We start from the raw sequence: 20,052 nt of genomic DNA, 5'->3' as shown, positions 1-20,052 counted from the left end.
TTTAAATGTTTTGATTATTGGATGCTCTTCATCAGCCCTTTTGAAATATTTTTATTAGTATGGTTTAATATTACAATTTTATATTTTGTGTTTTTATAGTTAATTTAGTTTTCTCATGGCTTTCTGAGGGCCAAGCCCACACCAACATGCGTAACAGTAGGCCTAATACCATATGAATTCCAAGTGGCAGGATCTGTAATATATGCAAATAAGGAAGAACCCTCCCCCTTCCCCATCCTCCATTGTCCAAACATGGCCAGCAAAAATGTTGGCAACCCTAATGCCTCCTTGTGATTCCTCTTCCTCACCCCCCCAGTCCTCAAGTGTTCAGTCGTGGTGTGTGGAAAAGTTGGCAACCCTTTATATAGCTTGCTGTGGTATTCACAGTTCTAAAATCTCCATGGGGGTTCAAAGTGTAGCCAAATCTAGGCACAAAACCGCTAAATAGAGCCTGAGCCCCACCTGCAGTTTCTATGAGGCTTAACCTCCGCAGTGCCAGTCTGCCACCACCACGCACGCAAACAAAATTACACCCGATAAAGGCACTACCTCTGATCCCTGCCTGAATCTCAGCTCACCCATTGGCACCACCCGTAACCAAAAGCGCGCAGTAAATTCCTCCTCGGCATGCCTTTGGGGACGCTTTTTCCTGAAGTACCATGCAGCCGGCGTTTCCATCCGGACCACAAATCGTGCAGCACAGCTCTGCTACTGCTCGGCTGTCTCGGGGCTGCTTCTGACACTGCCGGGACAGAAATAAGCACCGCACCTGGTTCGCTTAGAGATACGGCAGGCTCTTAAAAGTGAGGTAATGGGAAAAAAAAATCCTTTTAGTAGGGGTGTTCAGGCTTCATACGGAAGTACAGAATGAAAGGCTTTTCCCTACTTTTCAGCTGCAACCCGCTCTTTTTAAATATTGATCGTAGTCATACAACCAACACAGCTGTTATCTTTGGACTGGAGGTTGCTTGAGGGGAAGGGAATTAGACTCCAGGAAATACTGGCTCTGGAGAGTAATCTGCATTCCTTGGTTAAAGTCTTCTACAGTATGACGAATGGTATTTACATTTAAATTATTATAATAATTTGTAATGTCACATCTAAACATTTGCATATTCAAACTCATGTCCTCTAATTATATATGCAAAATTTCTCCTTTTTAGACTAAAATCAAAACACAAACCCCAGAGCATACCCATGTTTTCATCACCAGCACCAAAAGAACATTTAAAACAATATTACTGCATATTTAGAATTCAGGTATAATAATTCCCTTCTGCAAAGAGTTTGCCATCTAATTTGGCTTCCTTGTTCTTATCTCTTTGCTCTAGCTCCCTTCCCCCACAATCTTCTTGTTTATGGAGGTATCCTGCTCCTACCTTCCCCCTTCCAAATCCCTTTCTGTTTTCCCTTGTTCATTATCAGGTCCCTCAACACCTCCCTCACTCCCCATGTCCAGCAGCAGAACCCTGCACCCCTGGCTAGCAGCAGGAACAGGTCCCACTCTCCCATCTGTCTCTCCTTTCCCCTTTGCCTCACACCCTACCCAGTACCAAGTCTCTCTCTGAGCTACACTCCCTTTCTCGCTGACACATACATAAGCATATGCACTCTTCTGCTGTTGCTCGTGTACCATCAGCAAGTGCTTCCATCCCAATCATCCCACAATCAAGTGCTTCCATCCCAACCCCTCCCCACAGCAGATATCTGCAGTTTGTAAACTGGCTTAGAAATAATGACTGCCCCTCCTCTCCTGTTACAGTTTTCCTTGATTCACCTCACCTTTCCAGATATTAAGCTTGCCTTTAGGTTCAGAGCACTTTCCCATTGGCTACCTGTGTCCTGGCCCTTCCTACACACAACTGTGGTTTGCTGTGCTTAGGTAAGGTGTTTGTTTTTTTTTTTAATGGTTTGGTGGGTAGGAGGGCTGGACTGTCCAGGAGAAAGGAGGACACCTGTCCACCCTACATTTTCTGGGCTCAATTAATATGCTATCAAATATGTAATAACATATCCTCATCAACTTAAAAGGGCAAATAAGCCAGTGTCTCTACACCTGCAATTGTTTTTTATAATTTTTCAGGCAGTCCTTACAGTGAAGTATTGTAAGAATGCCTTATGCATTTGAAAATGTTGTCCATCTGTGTCCTTTTTCATGTGCAGATGGTTTATAATCAGAGGTAGGTAACTCATGTCTTTGAGGGCAGCAAAAAGATATGGATTTTAGGATATCTACAGTAAATATGCATGGGATATGATTGCATACAGTGGAGACAGTGTATGAAAATATCTCATGCATATTCATTATGGATATTCTGAATAGCAGGCCCGTTTATTGTACTTGATGACCGGAGGTGCCTACCTTTGGTTTATACATGTAAGATTTCTGGCTGTGGAAATTTATGCAACAAAAATCCATGAGTAGGAAATTTACGCCTGTGTTTATAGCAGCCAGTAATTTTAAGTATGTAAACTGTCCATACATGTGCACATGAAAAAGGGCACAACAGCAGGCGTGCACATACACACCTCCTCTGGCAGCTGGAGCATACACATAATTCCACATCAGTAACTGTAGAATATACAGTTCAAAACAAATGTCAGGTCTAACCTTCAGAGGAGGATGCGGCCCAATGCATTGCCATACTCATTTTCCTGTGGCTCAGTTATTAGCAGGTGGCATGGGAAAAGGAGAATGGGGAGAGACTGGAAGGAGATGAAAGAGGAATTGCCTTTGGTGGAGTCAAGTGAGGATGAGATTATCTGAAAAATAACTGCTGGATGTAAAGAACGCCTTTGGAAATTTTGTGTAATCCATCAAAAATGCAGTGAAAGTTCTTTCTATGCCCCAGCACAGTGTCATACCCAGATGATATTTCCTTGCTCATGAACCTAACTCTACCTAACAATCAGGCCAATACAGAACGGCCGAGCGCACCATTAGCCCCTGTTTGGATGCATGTTTTTGACGCGCTATAATTACCCCTTATACAGTAAGGGGTAATAGTGCGTGGAAAATGTGCGGCCTCCCCCCCCCCCCCCCCCCGAAACTAATAGCGCTGATCACATGTAAATGCATGTTGATGAGCCTATTAGGTATTCACCCGCAATACAGAAAGCAAAATGTGTGGCCAAGCCGCACATTTTACATTCAGAAATTAACTCCTGCCAAAGGCAGGAGTTAATTTCAGGCAGCACCGGGCAAGTGTACAGAAAAGCAGAAAAAACTGCTTTTCTGTACACCCTCCGACTTAATATCATAACAATATTAAGTCTGAGGCCCCAAAAATAAAAAAAAATCTGCCCGCGGGTTGGAAAACGAACACTCAATTTTGCTGGCATCTGTGTTCCGAACCCATAGCTGTCAGCGGGTTCGACAACCAGCGTCTGCTGTCAAACCCGCTGACAGCCGCCACTTCCGCCAATAAGGAGGCGCTAGGGACGCTCTCCCGCCGGTTTACTGTATGCGCCTGTGTATGCAGAATTATAGACATACATGTGTGCCAGCACCCCATGGCTTGAAGTGTAGGGGGATGGTTTCCATTATACATGACTTGGGGGGGAAAAAAACAGTTTTGAGCACCCCCCACTAAAAATGTTTCCATGTCCCTGTGTATGTGAAACATTTATATGCATTGCAACAGTGTTACCAGGCAACGCTGACTTAAATATAGCAGGGTTTAGGACAGGGCCTCCCAAACTTTTATCCAGTGTGATCCCATTGTAGTGCTTGAAAATTCATACAACCCCAGAAGACAACCAAAACAAATTAGCAGAGTGCACAATCACTCCATTCCAACTTATCCTCTCTCTCAAATCCTGCCCCTCCAGCAGACCCCCTTTCAGCCTCTGCTCCTCTCACCCCCTTCAGCCCTTTTTACATGCTCAGCTGATCCTCTTACCCTCAAGCCCATCTTATAAACCCCAACTGGTCCTCAGTCATCGCCTCCTCATCCCATCCCCCCTTTCTGACTCTCAACTCCTGCCCCTCCCCCTCCACAGCCAGTCCCTCTCCACCTTATCTAACCCTCAAACCCCTCCTGCCTCTCATCCCTTCAAACAGACTCTCCTCCATATATCCCCTGGCCAGGATCAGCAGCCTCATGGGCCAAAGATAGATGGCAACTGGTGGGTGGAGAGGGCAGGTTGCTCACAAGGTAAACCTTTTTCTCTTGGGTAGGTTCAATGGTAGATGAAGAGAGGAGCAGTGTTTATCTCCACTGGTCCATACACGTTCATCCCTCCTTTCCCTCATGACTGGATCCAAACCCAGCGATGATCTGCAAGCTGCAGCAGTATTACTAATGAAAGCATGGGGCCTGTGAGCCAGTGCAGTAGCCTTCATTTCTCCTTAGGCTGGGCTTCCTGTTACAAAAGCTCATGTAAGGCCAGTGCCACTGCAAGGCTTGTAAGCTTGTGGTGGCTCATAGGCCTTACACTGACTTCTATTACTAATGCTACTGGTACCTAAAGAGCGCTACCATTAGAGACACTTTGTGACTTCAGCTGAATGTTTTGTGACCTCATTTGGTGTCCCAACCCACAGTTTGGGAAACCCTTGTCTAGGAGCAGAATTCTGCTGTTTTAAATTCGGCCCGGTGCAACATAAAATGCTATGGATAAAGAATTCCATCCGCAACTGAGCTCATGATAGACTTTCTTTTTTTACAGCATCCCCCGAGTGTTCTAATTAGTGCAGGATTTCTTACAACAAAGTTTTTGGTGGCCTCAGAGTGCAGCTGTCAGCTTTTACTGGTAGCTGCATTGACGGTTTTTATTACAATGCTCATTTATTGGTAACAGACTCCTTCATCCGCGGTGGTCCCAGTCAGTTGGTGGTTGCATTTGAGAAGCACTGGATTGGTGAATGACCTCCCAGTACTTTTTAAGCTGGAGCTAAAGAACAGTGAACTTTTAGGAAATTTATGTTATCTTTGTGTCCTTCATAAGATCTCAAACACACAGATTTAGTTTCTCTTGGTTCAGCATATGAACCTCTCTGGGATTAGGCTGCCCAGCAAGTTTATGGCAGTATCTGCCGTGCCATACAATTCACCCCCATACTTATCAGTTTCCCAAACCATCAAGCCAGGGACCTTGTTGGTTGCTGTTTGAGGCCAATTCCCCGTCACCGCCATTGAAGCAGAGAGCAACATTGGAGTTGCATCAAAGTTTCAGGGTAGCAACAGCCACATCAGCAAGTTACCCTCATACTTATTTGTTTTCCTAGACCATAAATTTCAAAGTCTTGTTGGTTGCTATCTGAATCTAATTCCCATTTTTCCCTTCTCTGCCTTCATTGAAGCAGAGAGCAATGATGGAGTTGCATCAACAGTATGAAAGCTTATTGGGTAGTAACTGCCATACCAGTTACCCCATGCACTCTCTTTTATTTCCAACCTCTAGCCTTTAGGGATCCATAGTGTTTATCCCATGCCCCTTTGAATTCTTTCACTGTTTTTGCTTTCACCACCTCTTACAAAAGGGCATTCCAGGCATCCATCACCCTCTCCGTGAAGAAATATTTCCTGACATTGGTTCTGAGTTGTCCTCACTGGAGCTTCATTTCATGACCCCTAGTTCTGATTTCTTTCCAGTGGAAAAGGTTTCCTGTTGACTGTGCATCATTAAAACCTGGTATCTGAAGGTCTGTATCATATCTCCCCTGCATCTCCTCTCCTCCAGGGTATACATATTTAGTTCCTTCAACCTCTCCTCATAAGTCATTTGATGGAGACCCGCCACCATTTTGATTGCTCTTCTCTGGACCGCCTCCATCCTGTCTCTGTCCCTTTTAAGATACGGTCTCCAGAATTGAACACCAAGGACCTGTACAAGGGGATTATCACCTTCTTTTTTCTTACTGGTGAGACCGCACCTTGAATTCTGTGTACAATTCTGGTCACTGCATCTCAAAAAAGATATAGTTGCGATGGAGAAGGTACAGAGACGGGCAACCAAAATGATAAAGGGGATGGAACAGCTCCCCTATGAGGAAAGGCTGAAGAGGTTAGGGCTGTTCAGCTTGGAGAAGAGACGGCTGAGGAGGGATATGATACAGGTCTTTAAGATCATGAGAGGTCTTGAATGAGTAGATGTAAATCTGTTATTTACACTTTCGGATAATAGGACTAGGGGGCATTCCATGAAGTTAGCAAGTAGCACATTTAAGACTAATCAGAGAAAATCCTTTTTCACTCAACACACAATTAAGCTCTGGAATTTGTTGCCAGAGGATGTGGTTAGTGCAGTTGGTGTAGCTGGGTGCAAAAAAGGTTTGGATAAGTTCTTGGAGGAGAAGCCAATTAATTAAGTTTACTTAGGGAATAGCCACTGCTATTAATTGCATCAGTAGCATGGGATCTTCTTGGTGTTTGGGTAATTACCAGGTTCTTGTTGCCTGGTTTGGCCTCTGTTGGAAACAGGATGCTGGGCTTGATGGACCCTTGGTCTGACCCAGCATGGCAATTTCTTATGTTCTTACTGGTTATTCCTCTCTCTGTGCAGCTCAGCATTCTTCTGGTTTTAGCTATCGCCTTGTCACATTGCTTCACTGCTTTATAGATCATCGGACACTATCACCCCAAGGTCCCTCTCTTGCTCCATGCACAGCATCCCTTCATACAGCTCTTTTGGATTACCACACCCCAGATGCATGACTCTGCACGTCTTGGCGATGAATCCCAGCTGCCATATCATTGACCACTATTCAAGCTTCCTTAAATCACGTTTTCTTTCTCTCGACTCCTTTCAGCATGTCCACTCTGTATCATCTGCAAATAGACAAACTTTACCTTCTATCCCTTCCACAATGTTGCCGACAAAGATATTGAACAGAACCGATACCAACACCGATCCTCGTGGCACTCCGCTTAACACTGTTCTCTCTCTTCAGAGAAGGTTCCATTTACCATCACACGCTGTCTTCTATCAGTCGACCAATTTGTGATCCACGCAACCACTTTGGCGCTCGCTCCCAAGCTTTTCATTTTATTCACAAGCCTCCGATGTGGGAGCATATCCAAAGCTTTGCTGAAATCCAAGTAGATGGCATCGAGTGCTCTTCCTCAATCCAATTCTTTAGTTGCCCAATCAGATTTATCTGGAAAGACCTTCTCCTACGGAATCCATGTTGCCTCGGGTCCAGCAATCCTCCTGACTGTAGATAGTTCACTATCCTTTCCTTCAGCAGAGCCTCCATTAATTTTCCCACCACCAAGGTGAAGCTAACTGGCCTGTAGTTTCCAATCTCCTCTCTGCTACCATTCTTGTGGAACAGGACCACCACTGCTGGTTGGTTTCAGAATTGCTCAGTGACTTAGAGTGAAAGGGAAGGCACATACATGTTTTGCTTCTCAAGGTTTCCTTTTTGTTTGTTTCCTAAACACTGATATTGACTATTTTCAAATATGTGCATAAAGGTGACTTTTAAAAGCCTGGCGTGCACCAAAACCAGGAGATATGCGCACAAGTCGGGCCAGCGCACACCGAGTGGATTTAAAAAGCCGCCCGAGTACACACATACTTGCTGCTTCATGTCTAAATGGAACGTTCCAAAAAAAAAAAAAAAAGGGGGAGGGGACTGGGCACGGGCGTTCCTGGATTTCACATTGAAATTAGCACGTAAATAGTTACAGGCACAGGTGTGCATTGGGGTCCCCTGCTGTGTGACTGTACCTCTGCTATGGATGATATGCAAGTTATAAAATAAAGATAAATAGACAGATCTGCAGGGTTTCAAGGGTCAAGGCTAACAGGGGAGAAGGGAAGATATTAAATTGTGGGGGGGGTTTGGACAAACTGGAAATGAACTGTGAAAATTGGTAATGGCATCGGCACTCATGTCTTATAAAATGCCATCACTTTACACTGTACAAGTGTCATTTGGGTGTATAGGCGCGTCCACTTAAAATTGCACGCACATGTGTGTGCAGTCAGGCTATTATATAACATGCGTATGTTATAAAATGGTCGTGTTGCTGGCCGCGCGCTGACTAACACATGCACAGGTGCGCTGGCACACCTATTTAAAGTTACTGGCATAGTGTGTGTGTTGCTAGCTCTCAGGCCGATACAGAACGATGCGCTTGGCCGAGCGCCCCGTTTGACTGCACGTTTTACACGCGCTGTTATTACCGCTTATACTGTAAGGGGTAATAACGTGTGGAAAACGCATGGCCAACACCCCCCCCCCCCCCGCCCCCGAAACTAATAGCGCTGATCACATGCAATTGCATGTTGATGAGCCTATTAGTTATACCCGCGGGATACTGAAAGTAAAATGTGCGGCCAAGCCGCACATTTTACTTTCAGAAATGAATGCCTGCCCAAAGACAGGCGTTAATCAGGGACAACACCAGGAAAGGTGTACAGAAAAGCAGAAAAAACTGCTTTTCTGTACACCCTCAGACTTAATATCATGGTGATATTAAGTCGGAGGTCCCCAAAATTAAAACAAAAAAAAAATCGGCCTGCGGGTTGGAAAAAGGATACTCAATTTTGCTGGCATCTGTTTTCCGAACCCGTGGCTGTCAGCGGGTTCGACAACCAACGCCGGTAAAATTAAGCGTCGGCTGTCAGACCCGCTGACAGCCGCTGCTTCCGCTAATAAGCGTCGGCTCTCCCGTGAAGTTTATGGAATCTGCCTGACTGTGTATTACTAACTACAAAAAAAATTGCCAGCTAAAGTTAGCAAATGCTATTATAATTAAGGCTTCTGATTTTAGATTTTAACTGATAAATACGAATAAAACTCCACAATGCAAAAAAAAAGGAGGTGTTTTATTTTCCAGCTAATTAGGAGTTCTTTATCGGTGTTTTCACAGCACAGGTGCTATTGATGGGTACCTTTTCTAGATGAATCAAACATTTAAAGATAGTCAATCCAGAAAACACGCAAAAACAGAGTGCAGGGACCAAGACAGGGAAGGGGAGAGAAAGTACTAGGGGAAAAGTTGTTTTTCTAGTATTTATCCAATAAACACCTAAAAATAGAAGCCCTAATTATCATCCCTTGAAAGTCTTTGTTTGGAGGACATCTTTGTGTTCTCCCAGCTCATCCCTGTTTGTGTTTTTATTAAAGCTTTCTTCCATGTTCTTTTCTCATCTTAATGTTCCTGTGTCCTATTCTTCTCAGCTTTCTCCTAATGACTTTGTTTAACTGTTTTGTTTTTTTTAAGAGTGCTGCTTCCAGCTATGCTTCTTCTCCCATCCCTTTTACATTCACTAACTTCATCCCAGCTCTGGACTCTGCCACTTTTATCTCCAGCCTTTCTTCACTTCCATCTCTCACCTGAGGGTGCCATTCTGAACCTTTTTGCAGCAGGCCTAGACCTATCAGTCTTTCATGTCATCCATTCCTCATCAGGCTTTTGCACTTGCTTCAAACTCTGTCCCTGCTTGCCATGCATGCTTGTGGTCACCCTATCCTGAGGCTCCCTTTCTTTCACACTTGCTCTTTTGCTGACCACCCATTGTAAACTCTGTAAGGTCAATGTTTAAAGGGTTTAGGCTCCTATTTTATTTTATTTTTTGGAGTTACGCTCCTAAATGGGGCCTTTTGAAAATATACTAGGGCTGAGTGCTAAATTTAGATGCCTAGTTTCATTAGGCCCTAAATTTAGGAACCTAAACACTGGGTGACTACAGGGGTGGAGTTAGAATGGGGAAACAAAGTTAGGAGCTTAGCACTGATTTTCAGAACTAGCAACCTAATTTAGGGGCCTAGATCTAGGCAAATAAATAGCAGTTCTAAATTTAGAGTCCTAACTTTTAGGCCCCTAAGTTTGTGTGAATTTTCAGCTGAAAAAATAGTGACCTCATTTAGAAGCCTAAATTTTGGAGCTCAGCTTTTTTTTGAATATCGGCCCCTGTGTTTCCTTTCCAAAATGCTATTACTTCTTTCTAAAAGTCTTGGACTAGCTAAAATATGTAAACCACATTTACTAAGTGTATTGCACTATAAATAAGCAGAAGGGTCTGCCTTCTAAGTGGAGCCTTGAAGAATCGCATGCAATCTAAAATTGGCTAGAATGCATTTATTGTGTCTACTAACCAGAACTATTGAGAAGCAGACCTTTGAATCTTATCATGAGTGTTTCATTTGTACCCAGAGAGGTAAATAATGGTAATACCAAAATGATGGAATTTGTAAGCTTCTAGGGCAAAATTTGCTCCTGATTTCAGCATAAATTGAAGACCCTGTGGGTATGCCCTGTTTTACAGATTGAGCATCGTATCCTGAAGAATGTTGGTGGCTTGGCACAGCTTTGCTATTTGTTCCTCGTGCCTGAGGAAGCAGCTGAGCAGCAGGGCTGGCTTGAAGAAATGGGAAAGGACACTAGTGCGGGGCTCTGTCAGAGCCATTTACAGTGAGACGGGGACGTGGGAAAGAGAGTACGGAGTAGAGACCAGGAGAAAAGTGGAGAAGTGGTGGCATTCGAGAGTAAAAGAACACTTCTGTAAAATTTCAGACTTTGATGTAAGTATAAGAGTTTTATTTAAGCAAGGGAGTGTGGACCTGTCTGGTGGCCCTTCTCTGGAGATACCCACCTTGTGAGATTTAAGTTTTAGAAATCCATGTTAGTGGCATTCAGTATGAGAGATGCAGAGTATGATAGCAGGTAAAGACCACAAGGCCCTCTAGTGTGCCCATTGTAAATAAGAAAACCTTGTTTTTAGCACTCTATGGAATGCAAATTTCGTGTTACATGTTCCCATTCTCAAAAACATGCATACTTTCATTAAGTTTGGGTTTGCCATTGACACAAGTATCACTCCTAGGTGGGCGTGCATGGCAGTCAGAAATAAAATGTAGCCCAGTCAAACCTGGCAGTTTTACACATCCCATGCCATTGGCTGGGAAAACCATGAAGGTTTCTGCATGGGTGCACAAGATTATGACATCATATATCAAACCTGAAGGCTGAAGCTTCATTGGGGATGATATGATGCTGATTCCTCCCTCACATGAGAGAGTGTTTTATCTCTGTACAGGAGCGCATGGGAGAGATTTAACAAACTGTAAGCATGGCATGACTTTGACATATTTTCAGGCGTATGATAATAAAATTGAATGTGAAGGAATAGATTATTAATTAATCATAGTCTTGAAAGCCTTTCAGAGAGAGAGAGAGATTGATGTATTTTTATCCTTCAACATGATGGGGGGCCTGAAAAAAGCAGAAGAATGGTCATTGTTTTGGGAGCTGTTAAATGGCAAGCAGGTACAGGATCCAAGAGGAATCCTCTATTTGTACTTTATCGAAGCCCACTAAAACCTATAGGTGAATGTTTCTCTCATATATCCCCTCTTTCTCTTCTTTCCTCTAATGAGTATATTTTGAGTGTCTGAAGCCTCTCATTTTGTGGGGTTTGTGTGGCAAACCTTGAATCATTTTAGCAGCCCTTCAGTGAACTGCTTCCATCCTCCATTGGCCTTCTGAAGGTTTGATCTCCAGACCAGAATGCAGTACTTGAGATGGAGGCTCTTTCTAATGACCTCTGCATGTGCAATATCGCCTTTTTTTCTGTGGATGATACTTCTAGTTTATGCACCCAAACAGGGGTGGAAAAATACTTAGAAAATTTGGGCAGTATCAACATTTTTTAGGAGCCACGGCAAATTCTTTATCCTTATGACTTTTTTTTTTGTTTGCTTTTTTTTTTGTTTTGTCTATTTTTAGCCTACTTCCCAAAGGAAAAGAAGACTACTGACATTGCTTTGTATGAGTGTGTACACCCCTAATCACTTTATAGTGTGGTATTCACTCCAAACTTTCAGGACACGTCAGTGGGGGTCACGAGGATTTTTGACAGGGATGTTCTTTTTTTGAATTTGTAGATTCAGGGGCCATGCATGTGCACATTTCAAGAAGTGGGCTCTTTAGGTCTGGGCAGAATTTCTTTTTTTTCTTAGTATCCAGCCAAATGAATCCAGAACAAGTTGGGTTATGCGCCTCTACCAGCAGATGGAGACGGAGCAAACTGGCGTCACAGTACATATACCCCTGCAGTGACGTCAGCCTGCTAGTATTTTCCGTCTCCAGCAGATGGTGGACGTGCATCTCCCTATTGGGGATTGCTTCATTTTGAAAAAGGAGAATTAAGGATATTACATTCGCCCCGCTGTCCTGCGCTGATACCAAATGATCCCTCCCACAGTTGATAATTCCTGAGATTTCTGTGGTTCCTCAGATGAGTGCCAGCATGTACTTAGCTGCTTAAGTGGCTGAAAGGCAGTGGGTGCAGGAAGCAGAGCGCGGCAGTAACAGCATATGCCCTATCCCCCTGCATCCAGAGACCTTCTCTGTACTCGGTCAAGTACATATATATAGATGTATAGATATGTGTATATATAGATATAGAAGGACCAGTGGGTTTATGCTCCCCTGCCAGCAGATGGAGGCAGAGCAAGGTGATGTAACAGTATATATAGCCCTGCAGTGACCCCAGCCTGCCAGTATTCTCCATCTCCAGCAGATGGTAAATGTGCATTTCCCTATGGGGATTGCTTCAAGCTTTTTGGAAGGAGAAATTTGAAATTTGGGGAAAAAAAAGCCCCACTCTCCTGCAGTGATACCTAAAGGTCCCTCCCCTAGTTGAGAATTCCTGAGGTGATTTCCTTGGTCTGGTAGCTGGGTTTCCCAGCATGGACTTAGCTGCTAGTTCAGCTGAAAGGCGGAGGGTGCAGGAGGCTGACCATGGCGGTGATAGCAGATGCCATCTTCCCCCACAGCAGGACACCATTTCTGTGCTCAGCTGGTAAGTGCTGAGTGTTAAGCACCAGGCCATGCTTTATGATGCTTATCCAGTGATACAAGAACATTTTAGATTTTGTAGAAAGTATAATTTTTTATTGAGCAATATAAGTATTCTTGGAAGATGCTGGATGCCATTTCTCTGACAAACTGACCACCAGCATCTCATTGTATACATGAACTGATCCTTCTTTTATAGGTAAAATACAATACAGTACTAGGTCATAAATTCTGTATGTGTGTGTGACCACCTAGAGAATCATTTACATAGATTGTCATGTCAACAGCATGATAGATTATCCCTAAACTACCCTGATTATTTCTCCAAGGTGGAGCCCATTTACCATCGCTCTTTAGATAGTCCTTTGTTCTGTTAATTGCCCTGACCAGCAAGATTCTGTCACATCTTAGGCTGTGTTTACAGATGCCCCTGTAGTGACACTCTAGCCTGAAGTTCCAACCGTTGCCTTCTGCTTTTGTGACCCTATAATTAGGCATCACAAAGTATCGCCAGCTTCAACTGCTGCCCAAGTGTCCTTGGAATTCCTCCAGGTCAGGCTCAGTAAGGCATTTAAAGTTCACATAGCCAGGAAGGCTAAGATAGCAGAGGATTCTGGGTCAGTTGCTGTCTCCATGTTGGTTTCGAGCTCAGGCGCACATCATGAGCTCAGGTAAGGTTGAAAAAAACAAGTTTTAACCTGAATCAGAGACAGAGGGGTTTCAGGGCTTCCTCTGGTCTCTGTTCTCAGCGTGCCATACTGATGGTGGTTCCCACTCCCGTTGGGGTTGGGGAATTGGGGAGCCGGGCGGGTTGAGCGGCTCCCGGTGGTCTGGGCCTCGCGCTTAGGCTTTGTTCTTGCACACCATGTTCTAGGCTGTGGCGGCCATTTTTGTACGCTCTTATGCATGTGCTACTGTCCTCTATAGGCCATCAGTGTGCAGAGTGCGTTCTGTTTTTGGGCGTGCTTTTTACGTGCTTAACTTGGCACGCAGCTTGTGCATGCGCCTTGCCACGCTTTCTTCTAGGCGCTTATTTTTTGGGCACATTTCATTTTTGAGCACAAGCCATTCCAACGCGTGTTTACTGCTGCGATGGCGCCAGTAAGCAAGAAGTCTAAGTGTCTTCCTATTTGAGTTGCTTGTCATATTAGGGCTTCTCAGCCTCACCTGGCTTCTAACTTGTCAGCGCTGCTCAGACGCTCAGGGAGAGTGTCTTCCTCGGATTTTGCTAAGTCTGGCTCTTCCCATTTGGATGATGGGTTGGTCATGGCTTTGATGCCAGATCTTGGTTCTCCCTTGATGGGCTTCTTCACTAGTGAGGGCAGTTCTGTGGGACCAGTTCCAGTTCCTTCTGGGCTTGGTCTGGACCCGGCTGTTTTTTCTTGGGTGGAATTTTTTTTCAAGGCTTACAAGCTTTTATTCGGGTGCAGTCTTCCGCTTCCCTCATTTCTCTGTGGTTGTACCCTCAGCCGGTGGCTCCTTTCTCTTCTAGTCCTATGCTTAAGCGCCGGGGCTCGCCTCTGTTCCCTGTGGGTGTTCCCGACAGGAATCCATATGGCACTGATGATGTTGATTCTGCTTCCCTGGAAGATGGGGAAGTTCCTCCAGGGCTGGAACTGTATTCAACCATGTTGCGGTTCTTTCATAGAGATAAATGCTGGCCCTGATTTCCCAGATCTTGAAACAGCTGGGTGTACCTGTTTTGGATGCTATGTCGGAGCTGAAGAAGAATCCCATTTTGGTTTCCTTAGGTAAAGCCTCTGGCAGCAACCCTGGAAGTGGTACCATGGATGAGGGCGCAAATGCGTCCTCTTCAGCGCTCCCTGTTGTCTCGGTGGAACATGCAGTCTCTGGACTATTCGATTCACCTGCCTATGGAAGTCTCCTCCCAACTGTAGTGGTGGCTACAACCAGATCATCTAAGGAAGGGAATTTCCCTAGCACCACAGGGATGGTTAGTACTGACAACCGACATGAGCCTCCGTGGTTAGGGAGCTCGGTGTCGGGAGCAGACAGCGCAAGGGCTCTGGGACACAGAAGAGTCTTTCTGGAACATCAGTCGTTTGGAAGCCAGGACAGTCCAGTTGGAATGTTTGCAGTTCAGCAACAAGCTGGAGGTTCAAGTGGTCTGGATAATGCTGGACATGCAACGACTGTGGCTTACATAAATCGGCAGGGAGGAACCAAGAGCCAACAAGTATCACAGGAAATAGATCAATTTATGGAATGGGCCGAACTACATCTGCAGATGATCTCGGCCTCACATATAGCAGGAAAAGACAATGTAAGGGCACACTTTCTCAGCAGGGAGAGTCTGGACCCAGGTGAGCGGGTGCCATCAAACGATTTTGAATCACTATGGTCTCCCGTTTCTAGACTTCTCGAAATATGAAAGTTCTGCAATTCTTCAGTCATAGGAGGGATCCGAAGTCGTTGGGGACGATGCCTTGGTGCGGTAGTGGCCGGAAGACAAGTTGCTGTATGCCTTTCCTCCATGGCCCATGTTGGGCAGATTAGTCCGAAGGATCGAGCACCACAGAGGGATGGTTCTCTTAGTTTCTCCAAATTGGCCCAGGAGACCGTGGTATGTGGATCTGCGGCGGCTCCTGGTGGAATTGCCCCTTCAACTTCCGGTGCACAGGGATTTGTTGCGGCAGGGTCCTGTTCTTCACGAAGATCCGACTTGATTTTGTCTTACGGTATGGCCCTTGACGGGGCTCGCTTGCTGAAACATGGATACTCTGCGGCACTGATTTCCACTTTGCTAAGAGCTAGAAAGTTCTCCACTTCCTTGGCCTATGTGTGGGTTTGGCGAGTGTTTGAGGCCTGGTCTGAGGATCAAGGTACTCTTCCTTGTTCGGTCAAGATCCTTCTCATGTTGGAATTTTTGCAGGATGGTTTGAATAAAGGCTTGGCCCTTAATTTCTTAAAGGTACATATAGCGGCTCTCACCTGTTTCAGAGGTCAGGTGAATGGTGGATCCTTGTCGGCTTATCCTAATGTGGCTCATTTCCTGAAAGGAGTAAAAAATGTTTGTCCTCTCTTGCGGTTTCCGGTGTACTTATGGAGTCTTAATTTGGTATTGGACTTCTTAGCGGGCCCTACATTTAGACCGATGCATAACCTGACCTTGTGGTTACTGATCTTGAAAACTGTATTTCTTGTGCTAATTTGTTCTGCACATAGGGTTTCCGAACTGCAGGCTTTATCTTGCCAGGAGACATTCCTCCAGGTGACTCCAGGGTAATATAGCTGTGTATTGTTCCTTCCTTTCTACCGAAGGTGGTCACTGACTTTCACATGAATCAGTCTCTGGACAGATAGAGGTATAGAGGAGTATCGTCTGTTGCAACCCTTGGATATCAAGAGACATATTGTCAGGATTCTGGAGGTTACTAAGCCTATACGGAAGACGGATTGCCTGTTTGTCCTTCATGGCAGTACTAGGCAGGGAGAGCCGGCCTCACTGACTACCATAGCTCACTGGATTAAGGAGGTAGTCACAGCCTCATACTTTTGATGCTGGGAAGCCGTTATCTAGTTAGGTCAGGGCTCATTCCATAGGGCTCAGGCAGTGTTATGGGCAGAAATGAAATTTGTCTCCTGTTGACATTTGCCAAGCTGCGACATGGTCATCATTACACACTTTTTCCAGGTATTATCGTCTGGATGTGCAAACCTGAGAGGACACAGCCTTTTTACGTGTGGTTTTGACTGGACTGTGGACAGCCTCCTTCCTTATTCGAGAGTAGCTTGGGTACATCCCACTTGTTCTGGATTCATCTGACAGGACACTAAGAAATGAGAAATTACTACTTACCTGATGATTTCCTTTTTTTTTTTTAGGACAGTCAGATGAATCCAGCTTCCCTCCCTTGGCTGCCGAATGAATGTGTTATGGTCCTCCTGCATAGCCATTTGTTACAGGGATTACTAGTAAGTGTTACTCCAGTCCCTAAACTAGTGTTAATACATTCTTGGCTGAGCTCAGTATTATCTTTTGGCTGAGTATTGAAATGGTTATCTGTTTAATCAGGTTTTGCTAGTCTGTCCACAGTTGCTTTTGAAGAGAATATTGGCAAGCTGATGTCACTGCAGGAGGTGTGTGTGTGTGTGTGTATATATATATATATGTATGTGTGTGTATATATATATATGTATGTATGTGTATATGTATGTGTGTGTATATATATATATATGTATGTATGTGTATATGTATGTGTGTGTATATATATATATATATATATGTATATGTATGTGTGTGTATATATATATATATATATATATATGTATATGTATGTGTATATATATATATATATATATATATATACTGTGATGTTATTTTGCTCTGACTCCATCTGCTGGTAGAGTTGCATAACCCACTTATTCTGGATTCATCTGATTGTCCTAAACAAAAAAATTATCAGGTAAGTAGTAATTTCTCATTTTTGATCAGTTGGAGGACAAAGATACTAGAACTCAATGTCAGAATTAAAATAATAATAAAAAAAGAGAGTAAGCAATGGAAAACACTCCATAGAAAAAAATAAAACATGAGAATTGAATTTGAACTCATATTCAGATGAGGGTCCAGCACAGCTGACACTACACAGCAGCAGCTGTTATGTAAAGGAAGCACAAATGCTCTAGAACAAGAATAGTTTTAAATAAACTTTAGGTGGGTGTACTGCAACACGCTACTTTTTAATCTCCGCGGCATTTCTCAAGATAAAAGAACATTTAGAGATTAGTCATTAACAAAGAAACTAAATCTGGCTTTTTCTGTGCTCTGCAGTCCTTCTCACAACAGCATCAGTCTCTGGGGAAACGCCAGCTTTTGTTGGTTGTTAGAGATGAGTTTCCGAGTATTTTTTCCATCCATAAGTGAGGGTTTCATTGTGCTTCTGTAATATCTGAGGTACCAGCCCCTCTTTTGGAAGTTAATTCTGTTGTACAGAGGGATCATTATCATTTTCTATGTTTATAACAAGGCCATAATATATTCTGTTTAGTGCTAGTTCCAGAAAAGTGCAACCTTACCATTTCCTCATAAACACCTGGGGTGGGTAACATACACATCCACTCTTCTCGGGGGCTTAACATTGTGTGCTTTTGTATCTCCCACATCACCAAAAGGGGATCAGAAACATGTATTGTAGTTGGGGCGAGAGGGAAAAGATTTCATGGTCTTCACTCAAGTAGTAAACCCCACATCAAAGGCAATAATTATATAACATAGCAGGTTAAAAAAAAAAAACCCAAACAAACCCAAAACAGTCAAGTAGTGTCATGGCTAGTGTACTGAATAAAATTAGATTACAACTAAATAGGTTCTGGAGGAAAAAGTGATTAATAGGTGTGAGAGCAGAAGGGGACTAGGGAAAAGTGCCAATCTAATCACCATGGATGGAGCCGGGAAGGAATGTTTTCTTTTCTTAACTGGTGACCTGAGTTGGCTACAAAGGGACATTGCTATTTTTACCTGTCTAAATTGTACCTACAGAACAATTGTCAGGTAGTCAGAAAAGAAGTAGACTCTGTGGACTTCTGATGATCCTTCAGTCTAACTAAGATCGGAATAACTATTCTGAAATTGAGGGGAAAAAAGTAGGGGGGTGCCACCCTGATGTTATGTGCTATATTCTTATTGTTTATTGAAATTGTATATTATTGTATTGTTGTATTTGTTGTAAACCACTCTGTTGCTTGTTTGAGAAGAGTGAGATATGAATGTGAAATGTAATAGTAGAGACCTGGATTTGGTTTCCAGACTCATGCTGAAAGCCAGCAGAAGCAGCACTCATAGTCCCCACCATTGTTAAACTGCTACACCTACTAGCCAGGACCAGGATGTACATATATTAGGTTCCTAAATGACCTGTGGTTTGTGCTTCTCCGTTGCAATGACTGGGCTAGACAGAGGTGGGGGAGAGGGAATAAAAATGAGGGAAAACCCTAGGACAGTCTAGCCTAGTTGATCCAGGTTCCAGTTGAGCTGGAAACACACAGGACTAAGCTGGCAAAATAGTGGCATGTAAAAATATAAAGGAGAAGCAGGGAAGATGAATTTCTTTTATATACTTTTGGCTCCTTTCTTTTGGAATTTCTGTGTCCAGTGCTATTGTGGCCTGCCTCCTCACAGCTGGGGCCTTACTTTTCTGTTTATCTTTAGGGAAGATAAGCAGCTATTAAGGTGTCAAACAAAAGAATATAGGGAAAAGCATCCCAAAGCCAAGCAAGCCGTTGAAAACATGAAAAAAAAATTATAGAGAAGCAGAATTTCTGTCATTTCTATTGCACCTGCAGTTGTCTAGTGGCCTTATTATTTAGGTGATATTTTTGAGGCTTTACTTTGAAGACCGTAGTATGGCCTAAAAGGACAACATCCCTTTAAAAACAAAAACAGTCTCCTTCCAGAATTCTACCCCTTTCTTTACTGGCTCTCTCTCTTTCATTCCTAGTTGTGTTATTAAAATGTTACTTTAAGAATGAATTAATTTTTGGTAAGAGTCTTTGCATCTGTGCCTGAGGCAATCTGCTTGAAAATATGCAGCCATGCTCCTGGCTGTTGAAGTGCTTGACCAGCGTGGATAAATTTAGGTTTTTTTTCAGGAGCACATTCATGTCCTGCAGCTGCAGGACAAGATCATGTACCTTCCATGACTACTTCAGTCTTGATCGGAGCACAACAGCCAAGTCCTGGCTGGAGAGAGGACCATCTCGTCTGCAAACAGGAAGATCTTCATTAGAGGAACATTTTTTTTTTTTCCTTTCATGGGAACAGGACTGGCTCAATGTAACCCCAATTGCTTGGTGTTAATTGTTGATTCTGCTACTGCTAGATTTATTTTACACAGATGCAACTGATCTATGTTGAGGGAATTAAGGTGTTTTAAAGATCTCTGTCAATAAGGACCTCCTGTGGAAACACCACTTTCCATTATGCAAAGTTCTTCACAGAGTTGGAAAACCTAAATTCCTAAGTGGTATTGGATGATTAGTACTTTTTCGGTCACATAATCCTGCCGTGCGCTCAAAAAAAAGTGTGCCTATGAAGGGCATGTGTTTCTTCTGTTGAAGTTTGATTTGCATTTGCTTTGATTTGATTTGCATATAATGTAAGAAGATCGGTATATTAAAAACATAAATAAATAAATAAGTTACAGAAAACCTTTCTAGGTAAGGGACCATGTTTTTCTTTCAATGTGCAAGCAGCTAATGAAATAGATATCATTATTTTGTTATGCTGCTGATTTGTAAGATAGCATCTATTTAAACAAAATTTGAGTGAATA

General features: G+C 43.5%; 1 protein-coding gene across 1 annotated transcript in view; it reads left to right on the top strand.

Moving 5' to 3' along the window:
- The first annotated feature begins 678 nt into the window (after positions 1 to 678).
- Positions 679 to 20,052, top strand: part of LARS2 (leucyl-tRNA synthetase 2, mitochondrial) — a 267,199-nt gene continuing 247,825 nt past the window's right edge. Inside the window, 2 exon segments of the mRNA XM_029589600.1 lie at positions 679 to 808; positions 10,225 to 10,480. Coding sequence (XP_029445460.1) covers positions 10,247 to 10,480 — 234 coding nt within the window. The 5' untranslated portion in view covers positions 679 to 808; positions 10,225 to 10,246.

Source organism: Rhinatrema bivittatum, chromosome 2, assembly GCF_901001135.1.
Source record: "Rhinatrema bivittatum chromosome 2, aRhiBiv1.1, whole genome shotgun sequence".
Lineage (NCBI taxonomy): Eukaryota > Metazoa > Chordata > Amphibia > Gymnophiona > Rhinatrematidae > Rhinatrema > Rhinatrema bivittatum.
Note: the sequence above shows the minus strand (reverse complement) of the source record. Positions and strands in the feature narration are given on the sequence as shown.